Source organism: Nuphar pumila, chromosome 8, assembly GCF_984573655.1.
Source record: "Nuphar pumila chromosome 8, dmNupPumi1.hap1.1, whole genome shotgun sequence".
In the NCBI taxonomy this organism is placed as follows: domain Eukaryota; kingdom Viridiplantae; phylum Streptophyta; class Magnoliopsida; order Nymphaeales; family Nymphaeaceae; genus Nuphar; species Nuphar pumila.
Genome location: NC_143256.1, coordinates 81,297,820 through 81,325,561, shown reverse-complemented (window position 1 = coordinate 81,325,561; position 27,742 = coordinate 81,297,820). Strand labels below are relative to the sequence as shown.

The 27,742-nt window shown below is 35.9% G+C and overlaps 1 protein-coding gene across 7 annotated transcripts in view; it reads right to left on the bottom strand.

Moving 5' to 3' along the window:
- Window positions 1-17,770: 17,770 nt before the first annotated feature.
- LOC149829998 (2-oxoglutarate (2OG) and Fe(II)-dependent oxygenase superfamily protein) overlaps window positions 17,771-27,742 on the bottom strand; it is a 191,896-nt gene continuing 181,924 nt past the window's right edge. For 5 of the 7 annotated variants that reach the window (XM_090016229.1, XM_090016230.1, XM_090016233.1 and 2 more), the window contains 2 exons: window positions 18,196-18,241; window positions 17,771-18,105 (listed from right to left, as the gene is read on the bottom strand). In XM_090016229.1, the coding sequence (XP_089872355.1) occupies window positions 18,025-18,105; window positions 18,196-18,241 (127 nt within the window). In that variant the 3' untranslated portion in view covers window positions 17,771-18,024. The remainder of the gene's footprint in view (window positions 18,106-18,195; window positions 18,242-27,742) is intronic. The other 2 variants (XM_090016236.1, XM_090016231.1) reach the window with 2 other exon arrangements.

Genomic DNA, 27,742 nt, shown 5'->3' with positions numbered 1-27,742 from the left:
TGTAAAAATGGGATTTTGAAACCTAAATGAAAATAAATCAAATATAATATGATATGACATGATTGAAAATGTGAAAATTAAAGTTTGAAATTTCGAAATTGAGGTCAAATAACCAAAATGCCCCTGATAGCAAGACTATGGCCTTGAAATCAGGGTTTTCTGAAATAAATTTTGTAAAAATGTAAACTTTGAAATTCAAATGCATGAAAATGACATGGAAATCAACTATAACATGATATTAAATAATGATATACATATTAAAACCCTAAAATTGCAAAAATATCACAAAACAATGAATTTTGACTGTTTTTCGCCTTTGATTTTAAAAATGAATTAACCCAAAAGGAAAATGAGCTTTGAATTGGGTAAAATTTGGTATGGACACCTAGATTGACCCTAAAAACAGAATGGAACTCGAAAATCTCATTTTTTGACATTTTTTTACTATGAAAATCAATTAAAAATGCTAAAAATCAAGATTTTGCCTAAAATTCTAAATCTAACCTAATGAAAACTGAATTTCGGGTACTAACCTACCATAGAAATTCCCCAAATTTTATGGAGTCATAGAGGATGGTTAGGCAAAGATTTTTTTCCGTTTACAGTTTTCAAATTTGACCCATGGTCGGAGTTTTACAGCTCCGGCAAGTCGGATCGAAATCTGGCGACTCTAGAACTTAAGGCAAACTGATAGGTTTCAGAAAAAATTATGGGAAAAATAAAAAAAGCAGAAAAAATGACTAAAAATTTGGAAGAATGTCCCTGACAAACAGAGGAACAATTCCTATTTTGACTGTTTTGGGATTAAATGAACAGATTGGACGGACACAGAGGTTTATCAGACCTCTAATTCTGACAAAATCTAACTAACAGGGATTTAGCTACTAAATTTGTAAAATCTAGAAAACTAAGAATCTGAACTCTAAAAATTTTGAAATTCTGGGAAATGACAAAGAAGTTCACTAGGAACAACTACACTGTTGAAGGTTTTGACATCTGACCTATGGATTGAAGCGTCACAACAAATTAGGGTTGGTCTAGACCCTGACAAACAGAAATCAAGATTTTCACAAAAGGGTAAAAAATCAGATTTTTTACAGGCATCAATTCATTTTGGAAAAACCTGAAAAAATGCATGAAAATAGCAGACCTTAACATGGATCTACTGTATTTTTTAAAAAAAAGATTTGAATCTCCCATGAGGGAGATCTCGGGTCTACAACCCTGCTAAAAAGGGATCTGGAGTTTCCAGAGGGTTAAAAAACTGATCTGGAGTCTGATTTTTAGAATGGCGTTCAAGAACCCGAATTAGTTCAGTTTTTTGGAAGGAAATCACAGATAAGCAAACCTAACCATAATAAATTTTTTGAGATTTAATGATGAGAAATCGAACATGAAATGACGATTGGACTCTATCAATTAAAAAAAAACTATGAATATCAATAAGAGTTAAACTGAATGAACAAAAATGGTTATAAGTCTATGAAATAAATTAAATACATGGCCTAAAAACATAGAAATCTATATGATAATGATGAGAAAATATGAAATTATCAGGGCGATATGTTCAAATTTTATGTTGGCTATTGAAAAGAGAGATCTGATCCATTTATCGGATGTATCTCTTCTTTATATAACATCCTTACAAACAACCAAATGTTCTTGTCTTCCCCCCCCCCCCCCTCCTTTTTTTTTTTTGCTTTTACACACCTACATGAATCCAATGTCAATTGAATTCACTTTGTATTCTTAACACAATACAGAAACTCACGTTATACAGCAAGAAAAAGAATTCAAAAGATAAAGGGGATGAGTATTTTACCTTGGAGATGGAGGCTGAAGCAACGGCTACAATGGAGGCTGGTAATGATGTTGCACCAAGGGAGGGTTTGAAGCCAAGGGCCTGCACCAACTGGAGGTTGGTGGAGACTGAAGGAGGGCTGGAACTGGAGGTGTTCTTGGAGCAGGAAGTGGACTCCGATAGTTGGAGAAGGTAGCAAGATGGAGAAGTAGCAGCCGTGGAGTCTGAAAATGTTTGCAGCAAAAAGGAGTTGGAGATGGAGGTTGGTGGAGACTGATACACCGGCTGAAGGAGGCTGCAACTGCTCAGGCTGGAGGGCTGAAGCCAAGGGAGTATGGAAGAGATTGAGAGAGAGAGAGAGCCTTGTGCTAAGAGGAGGAGAGCTAATGGGTTGTGCATGAGATAGTGTAAGAGGGAAAGAGAGATAGCATCCACCATATATGCTTAGATGGGAGAATAGGAAAGGAAAATCTAGGGTTTAATGAAATGGATTTAGGTTTTAATGAGAGGGGCTAATGAGAAAGAAGGAAAATCATGTACGTGAATGGGTCCAGCCGTATGGCCTTAGGAGAATGGGAAAGAGAGAAAGAAGGAAAGAAGAGAAAGGAAGGAAGGGAGAGAAGAAAAGGAAAGAAGAGAAAGGAAGGAAGGGAGAGAAGAAAAGGAAAGAAGGGAAAGAACAAAAGGGAAAGAAGGAAGAGAAGAAGAAAGAAAGAAGGAAAAGAAGAAAGGAGGGAAAAGGAAATCTGGATTTTTTTTTATTATTATTATTATTTTTTTTTACATGTGGCGCCACCTTAGAGTGGGCCCACATGGTTTTTCAAAAAGGGTTTCAAAGTGGGCGCCACATTGGCATGGGCCCACACGATTTCTAAAAAAGGAAATGTTGAAATAAAAACCAAAAGCTTTAGTGTGACACCACTTAGAGTGGGTCCCACTTATGACAAAAGCAAGATGACTGTAAAATTCCTCAAAAAAACTTTTGGCTATTTTTGGCAATTTTTCAAATAAGCTTAGAATTTGAAGTTTTGTACCCCGTTGCGAAGCAAATCCAGTTTAGAATTTGAAAAACCAAGTTCGAAAAGAATCCAGATTGGTTTCTCGAAAAATATTTCCAAATTTAGAATTTTGGGGGTAAAATGTCAATTTTGGAAACCCAGGGTTTGAAATTGATTTTGAAAATCTTTAAAATTCAAATCTTGATTGAAATTTTCAAAACTGGAGTTCTAGATCTTGAAAATAAAATGAAATGTAATGAAATGATATGAAATGATGGAAAATGATGAGAAATGATATGAAATGTCATGCGAAATGCAAAACCTGAATGAAGAATTTTGGACATTAGACCCCGATTGGCAGTTGTACTAGTTCAAAAAGTGATAATTTTGATAAAAAATGCAAAATGGTTCGAGAAATGGTTTTCGGGCTCTATCGGGCCAGAGTGACACTGAAAATTAGGGTTTGAACTGATTTAAACTAAAATGAACTAGATTGGGCTGGGTTTTAGAGTTTCATAACTCGACTGGACTGACAAGACACTGACTCAACTGGACTCCCTGACTAAATTGTCAAGAAAAGTTGTCGTTTTTAGAGAAATGGTCACTAGAGTGGTGAGAGTTACGAGCCAGAACTAGGTTTGACCTAGAATAAAGGTCAGTAACACTGAGATGAACTAAAACTGAAGCTCAAACACTAGGTCAACTGACTGGACTCAACTCAATTTCAGCTAAATGAGCTGAAATGGGCTAAAATGGGCTCCTAGATACTTGAAAATGGTTTTGAACTGAAACTGGAGCACTTGAACTCTTGGTGAGCTCAAGCTAGACTCAGAGAAATATGACTGACTCAGAAACAATTGGCGTGGATTTGAGTGAGAAATGATCCCATTTTGGCAGGAATGGTCAGAAATAAATATGACCCGCTGAGTGTGAGCTCAGGTGAGCTAGAAATGATTGACATTCTAACTGTTTTGGGCTTGAGAATGAACTTGGTCGACTCTGACTGACCAGGGGTCTGGGATGACCTAGAGGTAAAATGGTAATTTTCCTAATAAAAGTGGGTAAAATGGTAATTTTCTGACACAGACTCGGGGTTGGACTCCTATACTAACATATCAGGGTTGGCACTCACATGAGGGATGTGTCTGAAAATGGACGAAGAAAATTTGAGGTGTTTATAGTCTCTAGGTTGAACTTGTCTCCAACCACGGTGTCTTAGGGGACAAGGATTCCTTTGTGTTGAAAATCAAGTACGCCAGATGTAGTGCACTATATCTTTTTCTAAGGAAATGGACACCTTGACAAAGGGTTCTGGACCTTGCTACTAGTGTAACCGAGTTCTTATGGGATTAATAAAATATATAAAATACCCTTTATTGAAAATACACCTCCATGTAGACTGGTGAGCCTATAACAGCCCGAGTTGTGGTGCTCTCATGGAAACAATAATGCTATCGAAACTTAAATAATTGTTTGTTTGCATTTGGTAGAAAGTAAAAGATGAACTTAAATGAATAAATAAATAAAAGAGATGCATGCATTTAAGTTGTGTACCTTTGTAGTTAGGGATTGGTCGAGTCAAATCTTGGGGGGAGTCGGGATTTGGACTCGTGTTAAGCCTTGGACTTGGTTGGAGTCCAGTTTGGCTTGGCGACCTATCCATGTTTGCTATCGCGAGATGGATGGTCGTGTTACCCGGTGAGATGTATTGTTTGTCTTATCCCTACTTTCTTTCCTTTTTTTTAGAAAGCCATGAGTAGGTGAGCTTGGCAGCAGCGGATGCGATAAATTGGAGTATACCTGAAGCTGGATCGTAGACTCTTCTATTCCTTAGTGCTTTATGTGTGTTTTTAGGTTTTTATTAGAAATATTTACAGTGTGAATTTTTGTAAAGAATTATTAAAGTTCACCGTTGTAATTTTGTAAACTTATCATACACATCAATAAAAACATTGTATTGTGAAAATGTATTACTTTCGTTGTGTGATGAGCTTCGGTCAAAATGATTTCAAATATTTATAAATTTATTTTATTCTGTTGTGTGCTTATTTAAAAAAAAGAATTGGCTCAATTTTGGGGGGTGTCACACCAAGGCCTCCTTAGGTTGATCCTTCATCCCTTCCAAGGGCTCAAACCCTTCTTGTAATCGTATCTTCGTTGTAGAGTGATCCCTATTTTGAAAATCGAGGATCTCTGTCAATCGTGATTTTGTTGATTATCCTTCCTTACAAACGTGTCTTAGGTATTTATATAACTCCGTAGACTTCTATCATACCTTAGGACCAGTCTCTAACATTTCCTAAAATCGTTTAAGCCCCTAAGCCAAGACTGCACTCGAATGAGTAGTGTAGTCCCGTTATGCAGGCAGTTTTGCCTTTTTTAATCTTCTGCACATACCTTTACCACACCTGAATGTGTAGAACAATTAAATACCTCCTTAGACCTGCTACATAACCTCTGAAACTTATCTCAGCCTTAGCTATGATCCTACCGACGTTCGGTACCCGAAACAGAAAAACTACACTTTGTCAATTCAACAAAACATATAGTTTGACTCATTTGACCTCATCAACTTTTCCAATGACCAAGCTTGACCTCTCTGACCCCTAGCATCTATATCAAACTCTAACACATGACCTTAGGTTCCTCTAGAAGCTCTGGACCAGGTCCTTTTAGATCTAGACTGGAATCTCTTATCGATTCACATATCCTAGTTTTAACGTACCTGATTTAGTTGTACTCGTCTAGTAGCTTTCGTACCACCTAAACCGTTACCATTAGAAGTCTCAGACCTCTACAACATCGTGTCAATCAGGGTATAGCCCCCTTAACACGTCAGCCACATGCCCAAAGGGCTCGAAACCACAAGCATGATTATCTCACTTTCGTCGGGCTACAACTAGAATACTTGTATGTTGTCAACCTGGGACTCCCTTCAGAGGCATCAAATCTGGTTCTTAGGGAGGGTAAAACAGCCTCAAAGGCTTGGGTAGCTTTCTCACTCCATTGAAAACCATGTTTCTTGAGTAGTGATCCAGCTTATGTAATTGCACACTTTTAGTGTATGCCGCACCTGATCACCCATCATCTTTGAGATACAACACGTTAGCTGCAGGGCCGAACAACAGATGGTGGGTGATCAGGTGCAGCAGCAATCACAGGGCGCCTGATCTACCCTCTGCAGTGTGTGCCCAGTGTGCTTGCAGACACAAACAAACACATGCACAAAACATGCAAGCACACAAACATGGGTATAAACGAGTTAAGTCTGACCTGAATTGTTTAATCCTTTTTTGAGCTTGATCAAGGTACACCCAGTTCGCCTTGTTGAAGCTGCGCAAAGCTCAAGCCTCCCATATGCTTCGCAAATTTGCATAGATTCAATAGACCTCACTCTTGATTCAGCTATGATCCATATTAGGAATAATGTCAACAGGACATCATATAGATGCCACAGATATTCTTCATGGCAATGTACTGTTTAGGAGCCTACCGTCGGAGCACTATCGGAGTGGAAGTGTGGAATCCATAGCTACAGTTTTTGTTTGAGAGCATGGAGAAATGGCATTTAAGGTTGTTGGCATAGGAAATGCCACCTCCAAATCCTTAAATCAACTACCACCATGGAGAGGTGGCAATTTGCAAATGCATCACCGACAGCCTCTCTAGCATTCATTCCAATGGTGCTTTCAACTACCATATAATTCAGTTTTAAGGGTGCATTGATGGACTGCCTCTCTTCCCAAACACCTTTCATTGGAAGTGGGAAAAGAATGATTAAACCATCCCAAACAAATGCTGTGAGAAGTGCCAAATCCATGTTTTTCACATGTATGTGGAATCTACAGCTGCAATCCCAGCGCCTGGCTCCCAAACAGAGCATAAATACATTTAAATTTTAACAAATTCTTGATTAGCTTACTAAATTTTTAATCCTTAGCGTCTTCCCCACCCTTACACAGGAAGAAGCCACAGAAAAGTGAACTAGTTAGTGTTACAATTAGCGATTGAGCGTGCATGTGTGTGTGATTAGGATATCCAAAATGAGTTTTCTAGTGAGTAAAAAATTAAACTATTTTTCAAAAAAATTACACTTATCGCGTGTCAGGTCATACCCATATCTTTGTGACAGTGTGGTGTGCATCTGCCAGGGTTCAGGTACATGTATGCATGCTTCCACGTGCGCATGCACGTGTGTGAGACAAAAATTATACACACCATTGTCAATCTTAGAAATATCTCAGGGCAATTTCGTGGGATTTGTTTATATTTCCAGTGCGCAAATCTGTGTGTGTGTGTGTGTGTGAAATTTTGTACTTCTATAACATACCATTGTCAATCTTAGCGATGCCTCATCCAAGCAATTTCTTGGGGTTTCTTACATTTCCGTGTGCACGTGAATGTGACTGATGAAAATTTTGTGCTTTCACAGCATATGATTGTCTATGTTGGCGACATTCCATCGAGCCAATTTCTTAGGATTGGTTTATAAATATCACAATAGTGATACAAGACTACTAAAAAATAATTTTAATACCTTTTTATTAGTCCTCAGGCTAAAAAAAACTCAAATGTTATTTCTGCAATTTCCTTTATAACCTTGCATTCTTGTGTTTTTTAAAGAAATTTTTCTTAAAGAATATTTGTTTCCTTACATATCACGATTTTTTTATGTATATTTAAATACCAGAAATATTGGTGTCAGTATTTCACAATCAAGCTAAGGTTACCCACTAGCAAGATGGTTTTTTTTAATTGACTGCTTGTGGAGATTATGTAGCAGCTATAAATATCCAGCAGCTGTAATCTAAAAATGAAGTTAGAAGCGGGTTGTTCAAACATGAATATTAGACGGCATCCAAGAATAGTTGAAACAGAAGAAAAATGCCTCGTGGGGTTGATGGTTGATACTTGAACGTCCAAAATGGCATGTTCATAATTCATACGAGAGAGAGAGAGAGAGAGAGAGAGTCGAAGATTATTTTCACAAAAAGGTTGCAATAATCTTAGAGCGGCAGCTTATCCAAAAAAAGCTTAGTGTGCAGCATAAAATGCTCTCTTTTTATCAGCTTGACTCTATAGTCGTCGAATCATATTCCAAATACAATGTGCATTTGTGTTTATTTCAAAGTACCTAGCACAATCTCAAAACTACCTATATAGTTATTAACAAAAATATTGATTCTGTGATTGTGTCATCCCCCTACCTCACCAAGGACTACAAACAGTTTGATAGTGAGAATTGATAGATTTTGTAACCAGAATTGAGGGCAGGATCAGAATTCATTGATGACGAGAGTTCTTCATGATTAGAGTTTTAACCAGGTGCATCAACATGCATCCCTAGCCTTGTACTAATGCAAAAAAGTACAAGGCAAGGATCTATACTTTTGTCAGGCAGAGTACCTCTCCCATTCATTTTAGTTTTAGCATTGTTGTTATGTGCTATAACAAATTCATTTTCAATATCTCAAAAAAAACATTACAGTAAATGAACAAAGATAAATCTGTATATATGCACAAATCCCTCATTTAGGATATTATCCCACATTCCTGAGCCAAAGTATTTCTTACTTCCTAAGCATCATAAGTGTAACACCCTAATTTTTATAACCCGAAAAATGGTAATTTTTTTTAAATACCTTTAAATATTTTAACATATAACAACGAAAAAACTCATAGGGTCTAAAAGTTGATGTGCTACTTTTCGTATTCATGCATAACCATACGATTGTAAAAACTTAAAAGAAATAGATCTCGTCATGCATAAAATGAATCAAGGTCCACAATCATTCAAAATATTAATTAATTTTATTCATTGACATAAAAATCAAATAATAAATCAGAGTCTGAAAATCTTGTAAATGCAAAGAAAATGTAAACTCAGTTTCCGTCGCAACCTCCCGCCTTCGCATGTAAGTTATTCCTCATTACACGAAAAATGTTAAACCATATAGGGTCAGACAAAACATGTCTCAGTAGAGAGAAATATGCTAAGCTTGTAAGACAGAGATTCAAAGCAGAAATTTCAATAGAAATTTTATAGTTTAGCATTTGAAATTAACTGAAACAATTACACAACTAATCTTGCATGTTCAAAATTTATAATTTTAACAAAAGAGCATCAATTCATACATTCAAGAAATAAAATGCATGAGCAGTTAATATGCATGACTTACCATATCCAGAAATCCTTCAATGCGTATACATATTCTTATCTTTAATTACATTTTATTTCTTAAATGATGCATGAAATGCCTAACTAATGCACATATATCTTAAGTTATTACTTCTTAGCCCTAGTGATATGACACGGGCTTATATTCCCAGATCAGAACCATGACTCAAGACGTGTTTTACATACAATAGTGGTTTTAGCCTAACTAGGTCCATTTATCAGGACAGGGTGAGGGACATTAATACGCGAGAGATTCACAACACCTTTCAACCCGATGCACCAGTTTTCCTCGCCCTATATGTTGCAGTCTAATGCAAAGGTTTCTCCATAAAATTGTGGGAGGAGAGGAGCAACCTTCTATACTCAAAACATACTTGCCCCCATGAAGTTTTGTATCATCATTCTCTCAACAAGTATCTTGGGTTTTAATGTTACATGATTATTTTTCATGCAACATCAAAACTTGAGTCACTGTATGGGCAATGGATGCATTCTTATAAAGCATTAGAAATATTCACTTAATTATACTTGTAACATAAACTTGAGCATGTGCATAGATGAAAATCTTATTCATTTTCATGCTTCAGTTAACACATATGCATGTACATGGTCAATGCAATAAGGAATATAAATATGAGCATCCATTTCAGTGAAACATTCAATCATCATCATAACAAGAGCATACTTGCAGCCAACACATTTAAAATTTTAAACATAAACTTACATTCATTGGACTCTTTGATCCTTGATCTTAATGTGTAGGCTTTATTAACTATTCAGGTCATAGGCATATTCATAGAAGCTTTTGCATAGGATCAAACCTGCATACTTATTCACATATTGCATGCTATTAGAAATGAAGAAATTTACTCAAAAATATGCAAACTATGCATATGTCGACCTTCGGTCCAAAGACCGGTCTTGATTTACGAAACCAATAACTTTTTCAGACTATTACAGAGCTCACAAAAAATTTTATGTTTGGCGAACAGAGCGGACACTTCAACAGTATAAAAAAAAATTCATTAGCTTTACGTAGCCATAAACCGTTCATGAAAATTCCTCTGTATGAGAGAGTTATGAATGTTTCACTACAGACATGTCATATTCTATTGCGACTGTCACAAGGCCATGCTCGGTCTATGAACAAAGCCCAAAATTTTATAGTAGATGCGAAATTTTGTTAGATTTTCAACGCAACAAACCATTTGTCAAAACTCCTCCAGACGAGAGAGATAGAAACATTTTACTAGTCGGAGGTCAGGCCGAAAACCTGAAATTTTGGATCTAACCATTCAGGTTGGACCAAACCAAGTCACCCGAATCCGTACACCCATGATTTATCTTGCATATTTTAAATAAAAAATAGAATAAAATACATAGTTAAATTTGATATATTTAATCTGAGATAAATCATATTTTTTCTCAGCCTTTTGGCCAGAAAGTATGCCCGATACGCATATAATTTATTTCCTCAAGAATTAATTTTGGCAAAATACAAAATAAATTAACTAAAACATGTAATATACATGAAATAAAAATTTACAAAAATCTAAAAAAAATCATAAAATATCTACCTAATCATAATATATCAAAAACCATCAAATATTGCATGAATCTAACCACGAAATCCAGATTCTTTCTAAATTTACCGATTTTTTTTTAATGATATTGCCAAAATCGCAATATCTCAAGATTTCGACCATAGAAATTCACAAAAAAATTATAGAAGATCTACAACAACATATCCTACCAATACAAATTGATACTTGCAAGAAAATCATAGCATAATTCAAGTATTTGCAAATTTTACAGATTTCTTTTATGAGAAATCAGGTTTTTATTAAAAACTCGATTTCAAAGAAGGGTTTTCCTTTGGGGAAAACATTCTTTCTCTATAGATCTTTAGATCTGAGTCAAACCCACGGTTAGGAGAGTCTGATCATGATCTAAACTCATGAAAAATCATTGAGATCTAGGCCAAGAACTTCGTTCTTGCAAGAAAAGCATAAATCACCTACCTCTTATCATAAAAAAAATCAAATATTCTGACAGGTCTTTTTGCACGATCCGCTCTTTCTATTAGATTGAAAAAGATTTAATACACCTCCTGAAATCACGTAAAGGTCTTTCTTGAATCCAAGAAAGAGGAGGGAAAGCTTTAAGGGATGTGGAAAATAGAGGAGAGAAAAGAAAAAACTAACCTTATTAATCCTTCTCATGAGAGCCTCTATTTATAGATTGGCTTAGAGAAGAGTATCATCTCTAATATAAGAAGTAAGTATTTATTAATTTATTTTATTAATAAAATAAGTCAATAAATTATAAGACTTGATTCAATAAATTTTGAAATTACTTAAGCTATAAAAGAAAAGTAGGGACTCTTTACTCTGTCTTGTGCTCTAATGATAAGGTAACCTTCCAAGAGACCTACATACCCAAAGACTCATCAAAATTGAATGTTTAAATAGTCGATTTGATAGCTCTCAAAATGTAGATCATCATGGTGGTCTTAGATTTAATCGTACGCATAAGGATTGGTAAAAAAGTTTAGTCAATATATGAAAACGTTTATTTTTGACCTATAATTAGACATGAACTTCGGTTACTGATAAAATGCCCAAATCAATATCAATTTGGGCATGTAAATAGTCGATTTCGATACCCTCAAAATGAGTAATGTCAATGTCAACTATGATTTAATAGATGAGTCACTGATCGGCCAAATTCTAGTCAAAACAATAATAACATTCTTTTTTAGCGTCCAACTCTATGGGTCAAATCTAATGATATAGGATTCAAGAATCCTGAGTTATATCTCATATAATCTACCTTTAATTGATCTAAATGTTATGAATTATATTTAACTTAATTGGATTTAATTTAAATATCATTAGTTAAATCCACTGGCTAATTTATATTTTAAGCTTCTTTCTTGTAAAAATTATTATTTATTTATTAAAAATACCCTAAAAATCACATGTATGACTTTTGAACCAAATTTCAAATCATAGATTTAATTTCAACAAAAATATAATTTATTATATTTTTTCAACCTTAATTTAACACTCATTTAAGTCTTAATTTAGATTTAAATCAAACTTGAATCTAATTATAACATTTTAGACGTATTTATTAAATTCGAATTCAATTCCAAAATCTATAATCTAAAAATATACAAATCATTTACTTTCTTGTTTAGTCTATATATTTTAGCATTTTTTTAATTATTCTTGAAATAATCTTCATAACTTGAGACAAAGGTTCATAATTAATCGAAATCAAGAATATCAAGAAAATCAAGAATTTCAACAAAATCAAGAATTCATAATTATAGTCATAAATACGTTAATAATTAATCATTTATTCATTTTAATTATCAAAAAAAATCTCGGGTTTTACATCTTACCCCCTTTAAAAAGAATTTTGTCACCCAAATTCAATATAAGCATCAAACAAAAGAACTACCAAAATATAGTTTATCACGCTTCCACTGTGCACTCTGATTAACAAATTTAACTTTCCAAAATAAATTTGGTATGAGTTCATAAGCTCTACAGTCAAGGTTGTTGTGTGATGTACCTAGTTCTTTATTTATAGGTTCTTAATTCTCACCATATAATTTAATTACTTTGCTGAGTGGTTGTGATATATTTGAATCAGACAATCATAATACAATCATTTGCAACAAAACTGTGTAGGTGTGATGCGTCATTCACCTAATAAGTCAACCTAATCATTTGTAAGATAATGCAAAAAGAGTTACGTATTACACATACGATTCACATAAACATCACAATCAGATCTTATCATATGTCCAACTCATTAATCTTGGTACAATATGATATATAGTCACTGATAATATTCAATGCATATCAAAAATATTTTAAAATCATAAGTCTTTAACACATTGCTAATTAAAAACAAATATAAGTTGCTAAAACAAATGTGGATCTCTGGTAACCCGATTTTATAAAATCTGTCAAGAATAACAGAACATTGATAAAATCACAGTAATTTTATCGTAGTTGTCTGTACCTGTCAAGAATACAACCCAATAAACTGTTCAAAAAAATAATAAATACATAAATAATTAAAAAACTTTTACGAAACCCTGTTCTAACAGAGTTTTGATCCAGAATCTGTAATCTACAGGATTTTAATCAGATTAAGATATTTCTTGAATTTTTTTTAAAACATTTTTGGCAAAACCCTTTTTACAAAGTATGATATAAGGTATCAAGATTCACCCAAATTTTTTATAAAATATTTAGAGTTATTTTTCAAAGGGCGTTTACAATGTTGATCAAAGATTGGTCAAAATCATTTTGTAAATAGAGCCAGAAATTAGGTTCTGTTAAAACAGGTATATCTACATCTATACAGATCCAAAATGAGCGAAATAAGATTCTACATTTAAGATCAAGATGTGTAAATGATCGTAGAGATTTTATTTAGATTTTTCAGACTGGTATTCATAGAGTTATCTATTTTTTTCCAAAATGGGTCAGAAAAACTTTATCAGACATTATAGCTTTAGGTTTCTCAAAAAATAATTTTGTAAAAACCCTTTATAAGATTATAAAACCTTTAGAATCTTATTATTTTTTGTTTGATCTAACTTAATACAGGTTAATACACAAATAACATCATAAAGAATCATATTATGCTTAGATCTAATACGAATTAATAACCAAGCCCTAATTTTGCATGTTTATCAAAATCTTTTTTTGAAAAAAATGCAATATTTGTATTGTTCGATTCAAGAAACGATTTCTTTCACCAAGAAAACATATAGAACAGATCAAGAACAAATTAAAAATTGTTGAAAATCAAAATACTTTAATCATACATGCTCTAAGGGTGCAAAAACATCGACTATGTAAATCTTACAATTATCATTAAAGAAAATAATTGTTAAGCATAACATATCATCAAACTAAACTAAAATAGAACATACTTACAACGATGGTGGTCGATTGGACGAGCTTCAAGTCATTCTTTTCTTAGGCCCTGATACCATTTTTGTAACACCTCAATGTTAAAACCCGAAAAATGGTAGAATTTTTTTTTTAAATACCTTTAAATATTTTAATATATAACAACGAAAAAACTCATAGGGTCTAAAAGTTAGCGTGCTACTTTTCGTATTCATGCATAGCCATACGATTGTAAAAACTTAAAAGAAATAAATCTTGTCATGCATAAAATGAATCAAGGTCCACAATCATTCAAAATATTAATTACTTTTGTCCATTGACATAAAAATCAAATAATAAATCAAAGTCTGAAAATCTTGTAAATGCGAAAGAAATGTAGATTTGGTTTCCATCGCAACCTCCCGCCTTCCCATGTAAGTTATTCCTCATTACCTGAAAAATATTAAACCATATAGGGTCAGACAAAACATGTCTCAGTAGAGAGAAATATACTAAGCATGTAAGACAAAGATTTAAAGCAAGAATTTCAATAGAAATTTCATAGTTTAGCATTTGGAATTAACTGAAACAATTACATAACTAATCCTACATGTTCAAAATTTATATTTTTAACAAAAGAGCATCAATTCATACATTAAAGAAATAAAATGCATGAACAGTTAATATGCATGACTTGTCATATGCAGAAGCCCTTCAATGCGTGCATATATTCTTATCTTTAATTATATTTTCTTTCCTAAATGATGCATGCAATGCCTAACTAATGCACATACATCTTAAATTATCTCTTCTTAGCCCTACTGATACGACAGAGGCTTATATTCCCAGATCAGAACTATGGCTCAGGACATGTTTTACATACAGGGGTGGCTTTAGCCATGCCAGGTCCATTTACCAGGACGGGATGAATGACGTTAATATGACAGAGATTCCCAACACCTTTCAACCCAATGCATCAGTTTTTCTCATGAGTACCTTGCCCTCTGTATTGCAGTCTAATGCAGAGGTTTTCCCATAAAATCGTGGGAGGAAACGAGCAACCTTCCGTTCTCGAAACATACTTGCCCCACAAAATTTTGTACCACCTGCCACTCTCTCAACAAGTATCTTGGGTTTTAATGTCACTTGATTACTTCAACAAACACATATTCAGAATTTAAAACATAAACTTGCATTCATTGGACCATTTGATCATTAATCTTAATATGTATGCTTTATTAACTATTCAGGTCATAGGCATATTCATATAAGCTTTTGCATAGGATCAGACATGCATACTTATTCACATATTGCATGTTATTCAAAACGAAGAAATTCACCCAAAAATATGTTGACTATGCATAGGTCGACCCTCGGTCCAAAAACCGGTCTTGATTTACGAAACCAATAACTTTGTCAAACTGATACAAAGCTCATAGAAAATTCTATGTTTGGTGAACAAAGCTGATATTTTCACAATATAAAGAAAATTTCATTAGCTTTCAGTAGCCGCAAACCGTTCATGAAAATTCCTATATGAAGGAGTTATGAACGTTTTACTACAAACATGCCATATTCTATTTCGACTGTCACAGGGTCATGCTTAGTCCATGAACAAAGGCCAAAATTTTACAGTAGATGCAAAATTTTGTTAGCTTTTCAACGCAACAAACTGTTCATCAAAACTCGTCCGAACGAGGGAGATACGAATATTTTACTGGTCGGATGTCAGGCCGAAAACCTGAAATTCTGGATCTAACCATTCGGGTTGGACCAAACCAAGTCACCTGAATCCGTACACCCATGATTTATCTTGCATATTTTAAATAAAAACCAAAATAAAATACATAGTTAAATCTGATATATTTTATCTAAGATAGATCATATTTTTTCTCAGTCGTTTGGCCGAAAAATATGCCCCATACGCATATGCTTTATTTTCTCAAGAATTAATTTTGACAAAATACAAAATAAATTAACTAAAACATGTAATATACATGAAATAAAAATTTACAAAATATCTAAAAAAAATTACAGAATATCTACCTAATCATAATATATCAAAAGCTATCAAATATTACATGAATCTAACCACAAAATCCAGATTCTTTCTAAATTTAACGATTTTATTTAAAAAAAACAATATTGCCAAAATCGCAATATCTCAAGATTTCGACCATAGAAATTCATAAAAAATTTATAGAAGGTCTAAAACAACATATCCTACCAATACAAGTCAATACTTGCAAAGAAATCATAGCATAATTCAAATATTTACAAATTTTACAGATTTCTTTTATAAAAAATCAGGTTTTCATAAAAAACTTGATTTCAAAGAAGGGTTTTCCTTTAGGGAAAACGTACTTTCTCCTTAGATCTTTAGATCTGAGTCAAACCCACGATTAGGAGGGTATGATCATGGTCTAAACTCATGAAAAAGCATTGAGATTCAGGCCAAGAACTCTGTTCTTGCAAGGCATAAATCACCCACCTCTTATCGTAAAAACATTTTTCAAAGATTCTGGCGAGTCTTTTTGCATGATCCAGAATATCCGCTCCTTCTACTAGCTTGAAAAGGATCTAATACATCCATGAAATTACGTGTAGGTTTTTCTTGAATCCAAGAAAGAGAAGGGAAGGTTCTAAGGCATGTGGGGGAAGAGAAAAGAGAAAACTAACATTATTAATCCTTCTCATGAGGGCCTCTATTTATAGATTGACTTAGACAAGAGTATCATCTCTAATATAAGAAGTTAATATTTATTAATTTATTTTATTAATAAAATAAGACAATAAATTATAAGACCTGATTCAATAAATTTTAAAATTACTTAAGCTATAAAAGAAAAGTGAAGACTTTTTACCCTATTGTGGGCTTTAGTGATAAGGTAACATTCTGGGAGGCCTACAGACCCAAAGATGCATCAAAACTAGACGTTTAAATAGTCGATTTGATAGCCCTTGAAATGTAGATCATCGTGGCGGTCTTAGATTTAATCATGCGCATACAGATTAGCAAGAAAATTTAGTCAATATAGAAAAATGTTAATTTTTGACCTATAATTAGGCATGAACTTCGGTCATTGATAAAATGCTCAAATCAATGCCAATTTGGGCATATAAATAGTCAATTTTGATGCCCTCGAAATGAGAAACGTCAAGGTCAACTTTGATTTAATAGATGAGTCACTAATCTGCGAAAAATTTTGGTCAAAATAATAATAACATTTTTTCAGAGCGTCTAACTCTAGGTCAAATCCAATGATATATGATTCAAGAATCCTGAGTTATATCTCATATAATCTATCCTTTAATTGATCTAAATGTTATGGATTATATTTAACTTAATTGAGTTTGATTTAAAGATCATTAGTTAAATCCACTGACTAATTTATATTTTTAAGCTTCTTTCTTATAAAAATTATTAGTTATTTATTAAAAATGCCCTAAAGAATCACATGTATGACTTTTGAACTAAATTTAAAATCATAGATTTAATTTCAACAAAAATATAATTTATTATATTTTTTTTAAACCTTAATTTAACACTCAATTAAGTCTTAATTTAAATTTGAATCAAACTCAAATCTAATTATAATATTATAGACGTATTTATTAAATTTGAATTCAATTCCGAAATTCATAATCTAAAAATATACAAATCATTTACTTTCTTGTTTAATCTACATATTTTAGCTTTTTTTAATTATTCTTACAATAATCTTCATAACTTAGACAAAGGTTCATAATTAATCGATATCAAGAAAATCAAGAATTTCAAGAATATCAAGAAAATCAAGAATTCATAATTATAGTCATAAATACATTAATAATTCATCATTTATTCATTTTAATTATCAAGAAAAATCTCAGGTTTTATAATAAGTGCCACTGAAATGTTGTACTTTTTATTTTTCCTTTTTTAACACTAATATAAAAGAGACGTCATAACTCCTAATTTATTTAACAATTTCACAAGCTTCCGATGCTAGGTTTCTATAAGACAATCTTAATTGAAGTGAAGATGCTGCATTCCATCATATCATACCCATTGACTCTGCACCACCCTAGACAAGTTCAAGAAGCTATAATTACAAGTTATTGGTTCAAGAAGCTGCAACTCAATATCTACGTTGGCAGACTGTAATATTTATTCAGGAGCTTCTCGGAGTACTCTCCAAAAGTTAAAGAGCCATTTGGTTGGATCAGCTGCAATATCAACATCAGCAAAAATGAAATAGTTAAGCAACTGCATAGTGAAAAATGATATGCTCCAGGTATTAGTGATTTGCAAATTACCTCTTGATGAAGACGCAGACCAGAAGGAAACTTCAAGTTTTCATCCCTATATAAAGAAGTATTTCTTCAATTAAGAAGCATGCATTTATGTTTGGTATTTAATGACTCCAGAAATTAACTAACAAAAGTTCAACAACCGGCTTAGCCTCGGCCAACAAATGACTAACCACGCCATGCACCCAGACACTTCATCTCTTAGCGAATATATATTAGTGGATTGACACCATTAGTATCAACCAAATTCTCAAATAAGATGGTTGTCCTGACTATTGGGATTTTCAAATAAATATGCTTTGTGTATATTTGGTCCTATGCCATGAGGATACTACACAATACCTTCTCTACTGTGCCAGAGATGTAGAGTCCGGTATATGCAGGGAATACCATGTAAGTTTGCCTACAGCTCATTCAATATAAGCAGATATTTATATTTTTAGATATATAATTGTAATATATTATACCACCATGTTTTCCCCAGTTATGGTCCTTAATTTTGCTCCAAATATAATGATTTAGATCAAAGTCAAATCAAGGTCCTTATCTGTCTAAGTGTAAATTGGTTATATAACGGAAAATTATTTTCAATAATTAAATTATGAGGAATTTCTCCCAGACTTTTGAAACAAAGTAACAATATGTTGATGTAGAATTTAAAAAAATAAAACCAAAGAAAAACCTAAGATTTAAAGATGTACAATTTTGGAATTTACACTGGAATTCTGATGCTGATTTTTTATTATTGAGGAATTTGAATTTTTAGCTATTTTTAGTCGATTCAAATAGGGGGTATTTTCTTAATTACATGTAATATCTGAAGTAAATAAGGAATAAAAACAAAATAAATAATAAATAAAGACATTTACTTGTATAAATAAGTTGAAAGGCCAAGAGAGAAATGGTAATTTCAAGCCAATGGTCAACCGACCTACCCCTCCATGCTGCCATAGTTCTATAAATACCCTTAGGGGGTATGGAAAAGGGAAGAGAAAGGCAGAAGAGGGCTTGGGAGCAAAGGGTGTCGGGATAGCCTGAGGAACTTTGTGTGAGGTAAAAGATTAATTATAGTCTTTAATAAGTTGCTTTCTTAAATTAGTTTTGTATGTAGTTAATTATAGTTTTGACAATTAAAGGTCAGGATTTTGTTAATTTAGCTTTGTAAGGTAGTTAGACTTTTTACAAGTAGGGATATTTTCTTAAATTAGTTTTGTAAGCAATTATGGTGTTGAAAATTAGGATTTACTTGTCATAAAGTATTTTCTTATAAGTAATTAGTCATAGTTTCCATGATTAGAGAGACGGGAGAGGGGAGGGCTTACGAGCCTCTCCCCCGATCCCCCGACTCTCTCTCGTCTCTCCCCCTCTGTCTCTGCTCTCCCTCCCCGACTCCATCTCTCCCTCGTTCCCTCACTCTCCTCCCCAGCGAGCCCCGCCGGTGATGTCTCCCTCTCCGGCGAGATCCCTTCACGGCAACCACCGCCCGACAACCTCTCTCTCCCTCCGTCAGCCCAGGTAACCCCCTTCTCCTCTCGTTCCCCCCCCCCCTTTTTCTTCCTCTGGATTCGCCGGAAGGTCGGTAGTTGTCCAGCGGCCCCTGCCGTGCCTTCCTCTTCCCTTTTCCGTCAAGCAAGGGGGCTCCGCCCCTTTGCCTTGGTCTCTTTTAGCAGGTAGGGGGTGGAGCCCCTTGCCCTTTTTACTGTTCCGGTAGGGGCCATCGGCCCCTGCCCTTCTCTTTCTGGTAGGGGTCGATGGCCCCTGTCGTTCCCCTAAAAGAGAAGCAGGAGCCTTTGGCTCCTGCCTCCCTTTTTTTTGGAAACCCAGCAGGGGCCGATGACCCTTGCCCCTCTCTAAACCGACAGGGGCCTCTTGTAACGCCCCAAATTTCAAACTTGCGAACCTTTTCAGAAAAACAGGCAAGAGACTAGAAATATCTCTTTCCTTCAGAGTTTGGTTATGAAATCAACGGAAGATTTTTCTTTTGTTAAATCAGAAGGCAAGCTGACAAATTTGGGCACGTTAGCTAAAAGAACCAAAACTCACAAAATTAGGGTATCCTAAGGAAAATCCGATACAAAGCCAAAGCATCCAGGATGCGAGCTAAGAGCAGGAAGAAGAAGTCTTGAAGTCATCTTGCAATCGCGTCATCGCCCGTAGTGTACCTAATCGTCACCTGTACCCATAGAATGGGTTAGTTTCGCGAAAAACTAGTAGGTGCACAAGAGAGACTACAAGAAACTGAATTAAGCACATTTAATTCAGTATGCTAAGCAGTTTAAAGCAGATATGCAGTTAAACAGGGAAGCACTACAAATGCGTAAGTAGTGCAAACGCGTAAGTAATGCAAGCGAGTAAGTAAGCAGTGCAAGCGAGTAAGTAGTTCAAAGCAAGGAAGCAGTGCAACTGACAAATGCAGCATACGATCCATTTGATCGTAAGCTGTGAACTACCACGCAACAAGCTTGTTCTCGTTCCTAGAACGAGATCTCTGCATTTAATCAGTATCAGGACATCGTTTGTCGTTCTCACTACTTCTAACAAACGCTTTGTCCTGAACAACCTTAATCTATTCCCATCTCTCAAGGCCTTACGCGGCCAACTGTTACCGGTTATGACTCACTAAGGCGTCATACTTTCTCAGAAAAGCCCACCCTTCCGTAGAAGGTCCAAAACATGATCACTATCTCCAATCGCTAACGATCTGATTCTCACATCTGAGTCCTGTATGTAATCATGCTAAAACAGAAAGCCAAAGCTATAAATTTATAATTGTCTATCACAAACAATCTCAGAAGAGCATCACAGTTCACCATAACTTTTTATGGTAAGCAAAAACACAAGCTCCACGTCGGATCGCTCGGTCCGAGAGATATACAACCTGACAAGGAATTTCCGCCCTAGAGGGTATACCTGGTGTTGGACCATACACTTCCTCATAGGAGTTCACCGTCTTTGCGGCTACCCGTTCGTGGACAGTGTACATCCTCACAGAGAATCTACCACTCTAGCCGAGCCACCTGATCTTGATTATACATACCCCCACAGCGAAACCTTTGGGAAGTCGGTCCCCAACAAATGCCATATCCAATGAAAATCATTGCGATACACGCATCAATGCAAATGACCGCTTTCAGGGTCGATAGCCACTATTACAATCAACAAGATCAACGTCTGGTCACCTGGTCTGGGAAATGTATAACCTCACAAAGAATTCCGCCCTAGATGGTATACCTGGTCTTGGACCATACACTTCCTCACAGGAGTTCACTGTCTTTGCGGCTACCCATTCGTGTACAGTGTACATCCTCACAGAGAATCTACCACTCTAGCCGGGTACCTGGTCTTGATCATACACGCTCTCACAGATAATCCTTTGGAGATCAGGTCCTCGACAGACAGCCCACTCAGTGATACATGCATCAATAATCGACTGCTCCGAACCATTGACCGCCTCGGGGTCAGTAGCCACAATATGGGCACAAGCATGTATATTAGCAATATGCATCGTATCACTCCACATAGAAGCATATCATTTTACACATCATATTATTGCCACAAAGAATATTGCAATCCTCAAATAGGACCTCAAAGCATGCGTAAACGACACATGAAAACACGCAGATATGGCAATCCAGTTGATTCTATAGGCGAAGAGTAGCTAACTCTATCTGACGGCCAAACAAAACAACTGAATAAGACAAACACTCGTAACAATGCTCATAAAACATACAATTACCATAATATGGCTCAATCCATCAGCAAGTAATTGAATTAATCGTAAGGCATAAACCATTGCATCGAAAGCCATTCATAAGCTATACACGATAAGCAATCATACGGCAGCAGTTATATCACAATATGTAAGCAACTTATAAAACAAGCAGCCACAACAATCCTAGTTGCCACCAGTTCGCAGATTACGAGCTGTATGCAATCACATCAATCATAAGAGATGCAAGCCAACAAGTGCTACGCTACAATAAGCACCAAACAGTTCGACTAAGGGGTAAAGCAAGTCACATGCTAATATGTAGCAACTGGCATAATGCTATTATTATAAGCATTTAACTAGTATGAGAAGCTACTTATTACTCCGCAAAGAACTGCATAAGCAGTTTAACCAACTAGAGTAACGCCTTGACAGGCGTGCACAGCTTAACGAGTAGCATACTGAACTACCGAGCAAGCAAGCGATCGACCAGTGTGAACAAACTTTATGTTTTGATATTACTGGCCCACGGGTACACGCAGGCAAAACGTAGAAACAACTGAGACTAGTTCGGGCGTCTGTTATTCTATGTATTCTCAATAACCCGAATAGCTAGTTGAGTCTGCTCCTAAAGGGCCGGCTTTTGCTGAGAGAGGATTCCCCAAAGGAGGCAGTGCCACGGATACATCCAACTTCTGCAGAAGTGTTGAGCTAACTAATGTAGCCCCTTTCCCCTTAACTCCAATGACTGAGGAGGCCGGATCATTGCCCGTGGGGTGGTTGTTAACAACCTGTCCATTGGAGTTTTGTACTGCTCTGTCCTCTCCCTTGACAGAACAACCAGAAGCGAATGGTGCGTTAGAGGTTACTTAACTAACGACCCATCCTATGTTGTGGTCTTTAAACCACTCGAGCATCTTTCCTGTAAAGGCGAATGTGAGGCCATTTATGTGATTACAGCATTGTACATTTAGCATTGTTCGAGGTCGCATGATCGTCTCATCTGATCATCGTAGTACTAGACGTGTTTGAAAGTTTTTCTCTGCACTTGTGTTGAGAAAGAGAAGAGAGAGAGAGAGGGAGAGAGAGAGATCAGTTGCGGCTGTCACGATTTCAGTAATACGAAATCGTGACCTAAACTTGTGTATTTAAGTTTACATTACAGTATGGGTCCGGGTCTGGTGTATCCAGACCCGATAAATGCAAAAAGGGTTACATGGTCTTTACATGGATCGGTTACATGGATCGGGTCGGATCCTTTGCACCTTTTTCACCCCCCCTCAAGTTGATCATGGTTTTGGACCATGAACAACTTGCTTTTAAGCATCCAAAAGCGGTCCTTGGTTAACCCTTAAGTAAATATGTCTGCAACCTGTCTTTCAGTGCTGACAAACTCAGGCTCAATCTCTTTTTCTTCAACCTTTTGTCTCACAAAGTGTTGGTCGATCTCAATGTGCTTGGCATGACTGTGATGTACTGGATTGAATGACATGTTGAAAGCACTTTGATTGTCACAGAGCAAGGTAGTGTGGGAGATCTTTTCTCCTACTTCAGTTAGAAGATGCCTGATCCATGTGACTTCAGCAGTGGCAACAACCATGGATCTATATTCAGCCTCAGTGCTTGATCTAGCGATAGCTTTTTGTTTTCTACTGCTCCAAGAGACTAAATTTCTTCCAATGAAGACACAATATCCTGATATAGATCTTCGTTCGTCAGGATCTCTTGCCCAGTCTGCATCACAATATACAGTAATTTCGTGCTTGTTTTAGCCATATGACTGTGGTAAATATATCAATCCATCCCCAATAGTCCCTTTCAGATATCTAAGGATCCTCTTGACTGCTTCCATATGTCCAGTACGTGGCGCATGCATAAATTGAGATACTTGATTGACTGAATAAACAATATCAGGTCTAGTGAATGTGAGGTATTGTAACATTCCTATTATGCTGCGATACCTGGTGGGGTCATCACACAGATCTCTATCATGAGCGCTAAGTTTTTGATGAAGTACACTCGGAGTTCCTAGAGGTTTGCAGTCTTTCATGCCTGCCTTGCTGAAAACATCTACGGTGTACTTGTGTTGAGTGAGTGTCAAGCCATAAGCCTGGTTATCAACTTCTACACCAAGGAAATAGCGTAGAACTCCAAGATCTTTCATTTTGAACCTTTGACCTAACAAGTCTTTTATTTCTTGGATGTGGTCCGCAGAGTTTCCTGTGATGATAATATGATCGACATAAATTAATAATAGAGTGGTCACAGGCGGGCTTTTAAAACTAAATAATGAGTGGTCCAGCATGGAACATGAAAATCCATGTTTTTGAATCTCTAGCGAGAAGCTATCAAACCAAGAGCGAGATGCTTGCTTCAGGCCATAGATGGCTCTTTTTAGCTTGCATACATGGGTTTTACAATTTTGTTCTTGATATCCAGGGGGTGTTCCATGTATACTTCATCCTTCAAATTCCCATGTAAGAATGCATTTTTTACATCAAGCTGACTCAACTTCCATCCATGTTCAACAGCCAGGGAAATGATAATTCGAATCGTTCTCATTCTTACAACCGGACTAAAAGTCTCATCATAGTCTTGCCCTGCTTCTTGAGTGAATCCTTTTGCTATAAGCCTTGCCTTATATCGTTCAATGGTTCTATCTGGCTTGTACTTGATTTTGTAGACCCATTTGCATCCGCCAACATTTTTGTCAGGTGGTCTGGGAACAACTTCCCATGTTTCACATTCATGCAAGGCTTGCATTTCATCATTCATGGCTTCTACCCATTTTATAGAAGCGCCTGCCTGATAATACATGATGAGCTCTTCGTCCTTATTGATGAAAGTTAAAAATAGTTGAAGATCCAAGGAGAAGTTGTTATAACTAACCCACCTGTCAATAGGATGTCGTATGCGGTTTGATTTTTTGGCTGCAAGAGTATGAGAAGGAGCAGGATTGGCGACTGAGACATGATCTGAATGGCTTGATGTTGTCGGTCTCTGTCTAGAATAGACAATGCCTTTGTATCTGCCCGGTACTTCCTCTGTATTCTGTGACCTCGACGTCCCAGTGTTTTCAAACACCTCTTCTTCTTGTTGCACACAATATGAGGAACATGCTTCATTGGAGCCAACAAAAAGTTCTGAGCTCAGCCAAGGATAGTAAATTTTAGTTGGCATATTCGTTGTGTCAGCTCCGTGATCAAAATTTTGTTCATCAAAGACAACATTTCTTGAGGTTCTGATGCGTTTGTTGGTGGGATCATAACACCTATATCCTTTGTAGTCATCTGCATATCCCACAAATCTGCACTTTTGGGCCTTGTCTTGAAACTTGTTTCTCAGGGACTGATCGATATGCACATAGCAGATACATCAAAAAACACGCAGATCATAATATCTAGGATGAGTTCCAAAAAGACAGTGATAAGGAGACTTATTTTCCAGAACAACCATAGGCAATCTATTTATCACATGCACAGCAGAATGGAAAGCTTTTGTCCATAGGTTGATGGGAAGATTATTGTCATGAAGCATACTCATGGCACTTTCAACGATATGCCTATGTTTTCGTTCAACAATTCCATTTTGTTGAGGAGTGTGAGGACAAGACACCCTTCTTCCTATTCCGTTATTTTGAAGAAAAGAAATAAAATCACGAGATGAGAATTCCCCACCTCCATCACATTGAAAAAATTGAATGGACTCAAAAAATTGATTTTTGACAAGCAAAAGAAAATTTTGAAACAAAGAGAAGACTTCCGACTTATTTTTTATGAAATATATCCAAGTGTATCGAGAATAGTTATCAACAAATATTAGATAGTATTTGCTTCCAGATCCAGAGGCAATTGGGGCGGGTCCCAATACATTAGAACAAATTATCTCAAAAGGTTTTGAAGCTCTCTTATTAATGGAAGGAAAAGGCAATACATGACTCTTGTAGGAAAGACAACTGGAACATTTGTGACTGTTCTCATCCCTATTGAGACTTTCTTTTGGAATGAGATTATTAAATACAAGTTTCTCAATAAAATGACTCCCACAATGTGCTAACCGACTATGCCATAAGAATGGCTTATTACATTCAGAAATACTAAAAACATTAGCAGAAGAGGATGAACACGACTTTAATGAGGGCTTTGAATTCAGGTGGATAGGGTGAACAACATGACAAGGAGCTTCTTCAAAGACCTACATATTGCCTCGTCTCTTTTCTTCAGCGAATGTTTCCCTCGTACGTAGGTCCTTGACCTGCACAGAAAAGGGAGTGAATTCAACTGAAGCATTATTATCATCAATAAGTTTGGAAACGGAGACAATATTTTTTTTTAATGTCAGGAGCATGAAGAACGTCAAAAAGAGTAAGAGTGGAATATGACATGGGAATGACAGTTTTTCCAACATGAGAAACAAGATGGTGGGATCCATCTCCAGTGACAGTCTTACTTTTTCCAAAATAAGGAGTGGGATTAGAAATCTTACCTGCATCACCTGTCACATGAGTCGCTGCCCCTGAGTCGACAAACCAAGTGCCTTCATCACTCTGCTTCAATTTCAACTCTGACAAGGCAGATATCAGCAAATCTTAAATCTCTCCACTATTTGAGAACTTCCTTTTGTTTTCTATCTGTGGACCCTTTCCTTTATTCTCTGGATTATGCCAACAATTCGCCTTGATATGCCCCTTTTTGTTACAAAGGAAGCAAGTAGGAATGGATCTTGATCCCTGCGCATGAGCTAACGTATTTGGAGTGGGAAGACCACGCCCTCCGTGTCCACTTCGCCCTTGTCCTCCTCGTCCTCGTCCTCTACCATAAGTCACTCCTGTGGCAAAAACTTCATGAGAATTTGTGTGAATGTGAGATTCCTCAAAGAACCCTTTAAGAGTCATCTCATACTGAATCAATTTTGCTCGCAACTCATCAAAGGTAGGAAAGGCAGGGAGACACAATAGTGAAGTGACGATCATATTGTAGTCGGATCCCAATCCACTCAGAGTCTGTTGTACCATATCACTGTCACTCACTGCGCATCCTATAACTGCAAGTTGGTCTGTGATAGTCTTCATCTTGTTCAGATATTCCATGATGGTCATGAAATCTTTTCTCAGCATTTGAAATTCCCTCTTGAGAAAAACCATTCGTGCCTGCGAAACTTGTGAATATGTTTGAACCATTTTTTCCCAAAGTTGCAGAGCAGTACAATTGTCGGGAATTGCAACAAGGACCTCTTGGGACAAGGTGGAAGTAATATATGCAACCACTGACTGATCTTTCCTTTCCCAGTTGAGGTACTCTACATTCTTGACATACACAATTGAACTTACTCCTTTGTCGTCTTTTTCCTCTCTCGTAACAAATTCGAGTGGAGCGGGAGTGGTTCCATCAAGGTGACCTAAGAGACCTTGACTCCTTATAAAAGGAATGATTTGTCTCTTCCAAATCAAGAAGTTTGAGATAGTTAACTTTTCAAAAACGAGTTGAGTGAGAAAACTTGAAGAAAGATTGGATGAAGAGGAATGAAGATCCATGAAGAAAAGAGTTTTAACAAGAAAAAGAACCCCTTTTTTTGTTACCAGAGTATCCACAGAGTGCTCAGTCTGCAGCCAAAGAGGTTTGTTGATCGTCTTCCTTTTTTTTTTTTTGACGACTAAGAAACTCAAAGATTGGCCACCAGAGGCTGTCAGAAGAAGGACTGAGTTTTCTCTTCTACCTTCTGTAAGGTCGGATATTTAAGCAATAAAAAAAATCCAGACTGTATTTTCAATGTGGAAGCAATGAGAAAAAAATTTCAAACTGTATTTTCAATGTGGATCCCACTCGTAACAGTCAAAAGAAATAT